The sequence below is a fragment of the Cibotium barometz genome, chromosome 30, assembly GCF_041138505.1.
Source record: "Cibotium barometz isolate CiBa-2024 chromosome 30, ASM4113850v1, whole genome shotgun sequence".
Lineage (NCBI taxonomy): Eukaryota > Viridiplantae > Streptophyta > Polypodiopsida > Cyatheales > Cibotiaceae > Cibotium > Cibotium barometz.
The window spans coordinates 48,326,989-48,334,901 of NC_141075.1; the positions used below are offsets into that span (position 1 = coordinate 48,326,989).

Here is a 7,913-nt window from a genome sequence, read left to right on the forward strand (position 1 = left end):
AGTTACTGCATATGAAAACTTGTATAAGATCAAAACAGATACAACTTATACTGTTAAATAGCACTACTATCCTTGGCCTCTGTGGCTATCTACAAGAGCGGCATGCATCGGTCGTCTTCGTGTTTTTCATCTTTCAATTGAGATGTCTTTGAGGAATGCTCTCAATGCAAAGTTGGGACCATGGTGTAGAAACCCTTTCTGGCCTAGGTAGGAGTTACTGAACGTACCTATTGGGATGTTCTCCTTCAAGGCCTTGCAAATCAGCACTTGCACTCTCATTACATAATATGCCCAAGGATCAGTACTTGCACACTCATTATATAATTTGCCTAGTTTGTCACAAGAAGAAATCCTAGCCTCTCAACTTGAAAACTGGAGAACTAACGAAAAACTATTGTCACCATAAAATCTGTAGGAGTAGTTTTTTAAAGAAGCCTCCTAGCTCTAGGTAGGCACATTATGGTAAATAATTCACTTCTATGGCTTGCCATGGGTAGGCCTCGGTCTAACTTCTAGTCCTTAAGTCAAGAAGTGAAGAAAAGCATATGTCTATTGTCCTTTCCCAGCAACTAGGAAGGTGAAGCAAGGTATTCAAGCATGTCCTCTCATACAATTGTACAGCCATTTGAGGTTTCACCTGATCAATGACACTGCAGCAGAATTCTAGCTCCATTCAGAATCATTTTAAAGTGATTTGTATGTTACAACCCCAATAAAATATGACACCCTTTGAGCCACTTCTAAATGTGCTCCTGAATAAGGCTGTACCTTATTTGAGAAGTAGGGCTGAAAGACAGGGAGATGGATGTACCATCTTTAAAAAATGTAACCTGTAGACACTTGGAAAAAGAGCATTCTCCAATGAGAATTCATCATGCACACTTGATGAAAATTTATTGTTGTATTTGTTCACCCTTGGCATGAAATTGCTGCTCCAAGGAAGAGACATCTATCTTCAGGTTGAACATCCGTTCCAAGGCTTGCATGTTCTCCAAGGTTTCATTCACCGTTCTACTGTCAGTTCCATCGCATCGCAAATGTGTCATGGGCCCATGTAAAAGCTTGTTTACAATACCCCGGCTCAAATCCTCCACAAGCTTCTTGTTCTTCTTTGACAAATCATCCCCCATCTTGCCAAGGCACTTCTCAAGCTCACCCATCCGGACATTCTCGGCATAAGCTCGCAGCTTCTTGATGGTTGGAACAGTCTCAAGTGAGTCTCTCCATGCTTCGAAGCTTCTCAACTCTTCTTCAATAATAACTTGGGCTTCCATAGCCTTCCTTCGCCTCTCCTCCTTATTTGCAGCCACCACCTCTTTCAAATCATCCACATTGTACACACGAGCAGTGGAAACCTCCCCAACACAAGTAGAGACATTCCTAGGGACAGAAATGTCAACGAAGTGCCTTACTCCACCCACACCCCTTCCTGCAGGAGGGAGATTCTCCACAGTTTCCTTGTAGAACAAAGGGAGCTCTGATGCTGTGCTTGTAAAGATGACATCTGCTTCTCCAGCACATCTGACCATTTCATTTAAAGACTGATAAACCAGTTCTGCCTCAGGAAATTCAGCCTGCAGGTCAATCACCCGCTGCTCGGTCCTATTGACGACCGTCATTTTCTTGCAGCCCTTAGAGAGTAAATGCTTGACCAGCAATTTTGACATCTTTCCAGCTCCAATAATGAGCACTCGAACCTCAGAGAAGCTCGACTCCTTCAGCTTCATGACTGCTAGTTCTACAGCTGCAGAGCTGACGGACACAGCACCTGCTGCGATACTTGTTTCGCTGCGAACACGCTTTCCTGCAGTGATAGCCTGTTTCATAAGACCAGTAAGGTTCCTTCCAAAACCAACTGCTGTCTGGCCAACCTTGTACACCTGCTTCACTTGCGCAAGGATCTGCCCCTCCCCCAGGACCAAAGAATCTAAGCCAGACGCAACTCTGAATAGATGCTGGGTTGCATCTTGGTCACGCAATATGAAGAGATGCTCGCGAAGATCTCCAATGGGAATCCCACTTGTCTGCAGTTTCACATAGATATGTTACTTGTAGTCTCATGGTAATTCACAAGCTTCACAAAAAGAAAGTAAATTAACTTCAAGAGAGGCCACTCCTGCACTTCAAACCAGCTCCACATGCATATGTTACAGCAAACACGATTACTCTTCATTATGTATTGTATAAACATGCACGATGTGGCCTATGTGCCAAGACATCCAACATCATGCCCACATGTAGGCCATATTCTTTGCAATGCATGATGTGGACTGTCTGCTACAACATCCCTACTCACATCCATTTATTTGTGTAAACCATTGATTTAATGTAATTGTGTGTTACAACAACCCTACTCAAGCCAACATCTTATTTGTTGTCAAGCTCGTTTCAATCTGCCGCCTGTGGTGTTTTGCATGCTGCAGAACAGTTTGCTAAATAAGAAATTCCAAAGACCCTTTACTGCAATCAGAAAAAAGAAAGACACACCTTTGTCATCCATTCAGTAACCTCTCTCACGCCCCGATGCCAAGACAGGGCAACTACATAAATTTCCATGCGATTGCAAGTACTAAGTACTCCAGCTTCTTCAATGTGAGGCAATTCACATAATTCAGCAATGGCACGGGGCCACTCTGCCTCAGGAATGGCCAGTTTCTCCCGCATTTCCACAGGGGCATTATGGACACTCAGCCCCAAGACAAGGATGCTACTTCTCTCCTTTGTGTACCCTGCATTGAAGAAAGGGTAAAACATGAAAAGCAGGCAACAACAGGCTGCAAAGTTGAAGATGAGCAGGCATCACAGAAGAGGTTGTTAAGGTCAAACAAGCATTCAGACAGAAATATACTGTTCGAGTAACCAGGCATCTCAGAGCAGCACAGCTAGGATTACCCAGGCATCGCTGCGGGTTAAAAGGATACCACAGAGCTTAGGACAAGGCGGGCTTTCTAGAACCGTGAAAAGATGGTTAACAACCGATCACAGAGCTGCACTTAGGGTTAAACAGGACCACAGAACCACTTGGGAAGCACATAGCTGCCTTCGTAACGCGGAGAATTAGCATTAGGGTTTCAAAATGCCTTACTGCTTGCTGCTGCATTCTTCAGCTGCTCAAGGGCGACAACACTGGCGAGCTTTCCTTTCTGACTGGCGGGCATTTCCGGGCTCGCCGCTCTGACGGTAAGGCGATCCAAGCAGGGCCTGTAGTTGAAGGGCAAGGACATGCCGGCATTCATCAAGAAGCTTCCCGAGGTCTTGAAGAGAGGGCTGCTACGGAAACCCAGCTTGAAGTCTTCCACAAACAGGCCATCGCTGGCCGACGAGAGAAGAGGAGACGCCCGCACAGAAGGCATGGCCCCAAAACGAAGGCGGAATTGGGTCTGTTTTCTAGACTACCTCAATATGGCGACAATCTGCAGCAGAGATCGCGACGGGGGCGCACAAATTCTGCATCAATGTTGGGCAGAACCGCGAGACAACGGAAACCCTAACGAGGTCCCTCGCAGAGAGAGAAGAGGAGGGAGAATGTGATGGTATCTACAGGTTTTTGATGCGCAGGATGAGAGGGGAGACCGTGTCGCGGACAGTTGTACACGTGGCAGATGTTAATCTGTCCAGCGTGTCCTTCAATGGGAGCGATTGGCTAGGGCTGCACGCTCTATCCAACCTGCGGCACACCCTATCACACCCACCCAAGAGAAATGTCAAATAGGCACCAATTATGGCCATTTCACGGGACATAAGTTTTCTCAAAAAAAAATTGGGCTATGCTTTATTAATTAGTTGAAGTTGGAGAAAAAACTTTTTTTGGCTATGCTTTATTAATTAGTTAAAGTTGGAGATTTTTTTTATTTTTTATTTTTTTGGCTATGTTTAAGTTGGAGACAGTACATGTTTTCATACTATTTCTTTTTATTTCCCATGGTCAGTCTTTTCTGCTTTGGTCTTGGGCTGCTTTGTTTGGAGTCTTGGGCTGCTGTTCCGCTTTGTTTGTAGTCTTGGGCTGCTGCTCCCATTCAATGGTTGCGTGCTCTCCGTTTGTCCTTCGTGTTGCATTCTATCGACGTTAATACCTCTCTGTCTCTCCTCGCGCCATCCATAGCAGACTCCTCTCGCGCCTCTGCCCCTGGAGGAGACCCTGGCTCTCCTGTTACACCATAATAGCAGAGTGCCGTCCTGTTGCTGCTGTAGTGGCTCGCTTTGTCGATCTCTCTCTCTCTCTCTCTCACTCTCACATGTAGAGTTTTTTTTTTCTCATCCTTCTGACGAGGCTGTAGGCTCTCTTTCTCGCGCGTGTCAGTTGATAGAAGAGACCTCTGTCTCTCGTGCGAATAGCAGGTGGTAGTGAACCCTGTGCTTGGTAGCGACACCACAACCTCGCCTTGCTAAACCATGTCACCACAATCTCAATAGGTAGTGGCCAGGATCCAACGGAAAAAAGAAAGCACATGATCCAACGGGCAATAGCCAGGATGCAACAGGAAAAAGCTTCTGCTCAAGCAAGCACATGATCCAACGGGCAATAGCCAGGATGTCACGGGAAAAAGCTTCGGCTCGAGCAATCTCATGTGCAATTGCAGAACTTATGTTCCAGCAACTGCGCTCAACGTTCTCAGCGTTCACACATGCCATCTTAACCCTCCCTCCATCCGACGCTTTTCTGGGGGAATCTGCAGTCAGCCGGCGGAACGCCTGTTAGGCCAGCATGAATACATTCGGAATCATGTGCACCTTATGTATTTATCACGTATGTTTGTCTCTTTTCACACCATATGTGATACACAGATGTCCGTTCACGCATTTTAATTTTGTGCACTCTGGGCACACAGCAAAAACACACACACACAACACACAGATGCATGCCTCCCACATAGATGTATGTGTATCTGTGCACATATTCTTTCAAGGTCGCAAGACCTTTATATCAAAAGCATGGACAAATATATTTTCAATTTTTAGAGTATTGTTAGTATTTTAGAAAGCTACTTTATGGTCCCTACAGTTATGAACTTGGGCTCTCTAGAGAATCTGTATTTGAACTCCAATCTAAAAAGGTGTTTATGCAAACATATCCATTACCATGTTGAGTAACAAAAGAGTAGTACCTTCTTGTGCCGTGCATGCTTCAAATGTACAAACCCATGGCAGGATGATTGTCAGGAGTATGTGCCTCTTTCTTAAGAGGACGGGCCACAAGGTACAATATCTTTTACTAAGAGGACTTTTCCTTAGGGGGGGCTAATTGAGGAAATTAAGCTCATAGCTCCTAAAGAGGATGTCTCATTGTCGTTGCATATCCAACCAATGAAACATCCAAATATTACTTCCACGCTTGTAACAACTTAGAATATCCTCTTGAACAATATTGGCCACCTAAACTGATGTTAGTAATGCAAAGAGGGAAAAGCTTATCCCTATAGTGTGGGATGATAAGTCGACATTCACACTTCTAAAATGATACAAGGAGGTATGGTCTCATATTAAGAAGGGAAATTTATGGGCCAAGGACTAGAAGAAACTCTCAGATGCACTCAACAAGGACACTGATGGTACTTACAACCCATATCAGACTAGGAATAGACACTTTGAAGAAATGATACAAGAAAGAAAGAACAAAGCAGAAGGAGCAACACCAACTTCTTGGCAATTCTATGCAATTTGTGATGCATCGTAGAGTAGTACTAAAAAATGCACTAGATTGAATGGGGCTATTGATAGTGAAGTACTACCAAATGATGGATTGTGAGCAACACCAACTGAACTACCAGATGAAGATGAGGAAGATCCACAGCTAGAGGCAAGCAATACAAATGACTTGGAAGGGGTCAAAGAAAAGAAGGCAAAGGTATCAAAGAAGTCTACCTTGGCCAATCTTGCTCACATGATGAGCAAGGGGTTGCGAGGGATGTGTGAGACTCTCCTCGAGATTGAAGAGAAGTGTAACGTGTCATTGTGACAATTGGAGGAGAACATATATGTATTAGAGGAATGACTCGTGCGGATTAGGGACGAAGAGGAAACCAAACAATGAAGAATTTATCTTGTTACTCAACTTGAAATAGAAAAGCTTTTGAGCAAGCCTACAGAATAGTGAGTATTTGATCCTCAATGATTTCTCACTCATAATAGCATCCTTGCTTTAGAAATTTCACAAATTATATGTGACGTTGTGTAGACTGATTGGATGTTCCCCACAAGTAACAAGAGGCCTGATACAGGTATACAACTCTTCCTTTCTTATTCATAGATCCAGTTGTCTCTTTGTTTGGCCTATGTTCATATTGGATTCTAGTATGCTTGATAGTATCTCTATGTATCGATGCTCATCTCCTTTGCCTCATTTGCATAAGTTTATGTCATTGAGTAGGTGCATGCTTGTTATTAGTTGCCTTGCAATGTTTTCCATAATCATAGTGTACTTAAAGAGGTTGGAGGTATAGGCCGAAGGGGGAGGTTTCCATGACAAGTGACCTTCTGGCAAGCCAACCACTCCAAAATTTAGCCAGAGGCACGATTCGAGAATTAGAACAAGTTCTTCTATGTATATAGAATGTCCTAAGAGTCCTTTCATATTTTGTGTGTTTTGATAAAGTTTCATTGGCCTTGCTCTAATAATGAGCAGATAGTTCGAAACCCCATATCAAGCGAGCTTGCTTTAGCAACATTGTGGAGATTAGCACGTGGACTCGATTCCGAATCAAATTCTTCCATGTATACTCCTCGCCCTTTTTTTATGCAGGTAAAAATTTATTCGTTTTACTTAGGGTTGCAAGTATAATGCATGCGTGTCATGCTTCTTCCACGTGTGCATGCTCGTTGTGCTCCTGCTCACAAGCATGATGAAGGTTAGTTAGAGGAGGCATTGAAACCTTGCTTGTCTCTAAGGGAGCAATGTGAAATGTGAATTTTGGATTGTTTGGTGTGGGTGAGCTAACAGTTCGTAAGTATATGGGTATGACTGTGTTTATCTTGTGTACACATGCTACGTTCAAGAGACATGGTATTAGTGTACCACATAGTGAGACCATCTAGAACATATCATATGTCAGGACCTTTAAGACACATGGAAAAGAAATTCTAATTCTCAAGCACAAAAATTAGAACATGACATAGACTTGTACAGAAGTATAAACCTTAATAAACAAAATTAATAAACCTGAGAGCTTAGAGAATAAGTAAGAGATCGCCATCGACACAGGATTAGGTTGAATCTCCCCTAATGAGTGTGACCCTTATACCACTCACCCATAGTGGTTAAAAAGATAACTACAAAATTAAAGCACAAGTGCTTTTGAGTTTTTAATCTTAAAAGCTCTACAAAAATAGAGCAAGTTACAAATATAAAGTCTTGGGTTTACCAAAAGTATAAAATATTAATTGGCATGTAAAAAGGTTTGAGGCCTTAGCCTTACAAAAATATTAATGCCAAAATATGAAACCATAACAAGTGTTCACATGTCTTCCAAAATATCTCATAGTGGTCCAACACATGTTCCACCCGTGATTTTCTACCAGTCAATCATCACCTATATCCAAAATAATATTAGTCAGTGGACAAAGCTCATACACATTAATCCTGATTATACCATACCAATGCACACAACTAATTAAACACATTAATCTTGCTAGATGATATAAATAAAAGGCACATCCAAAATAAAATATCTTGAAATAAAATAATGGACGTCCCCATAGAGATTATGACTAACATTTCCTCTTGCTTCTGTCAGGACACCTTCATGACACTTAGAGAAGAAATTCTAATTCTCAAGCACAAAAATTAGAGCATAACATAGACTTACACAAATTAAGAGCATAATTTTAATAAATACAATTAAATAAAACAAAAGAGCTAGAGAATAATGGACGTCCCTATAGAGATTATGACTAACATTCTCTCTTGCTCCTGTCAG

General features: G+C 42.6%; 1 protein-coding gene across 1 annotated transcript; it reads right to left on the reverse strand.

Moving 5' to 3' along the window:
* Window positions 1–651: 651 nt before the first annotated feature.
* Window positions 652–3,524, reverse strand: LOC147621575 (glutamyl-tRNA reductase 2-like). Its single transcript, XM_086824362.1, has 3 exons — window positions 3,086–3,524; window positions 2,488–2,729; window positions 652–2,024 (listed from the first exon to the last, which is right to left on the reverse strand). The coding sequence occupies exons 1-3, from the start codon at window positions 3,351–3,353 to the stop codon at window positions 894–896; spliced, it is 1,641 nt and encodes a 546-aa protein (XP_086680488.1). The 5' UTR covers window positions 3,354–3,524; the 3' UTR covers window positions 652–893.
* Between the last annotated feature and the right edge of the window lie 4,389 nt (window positions 3,525–7,913).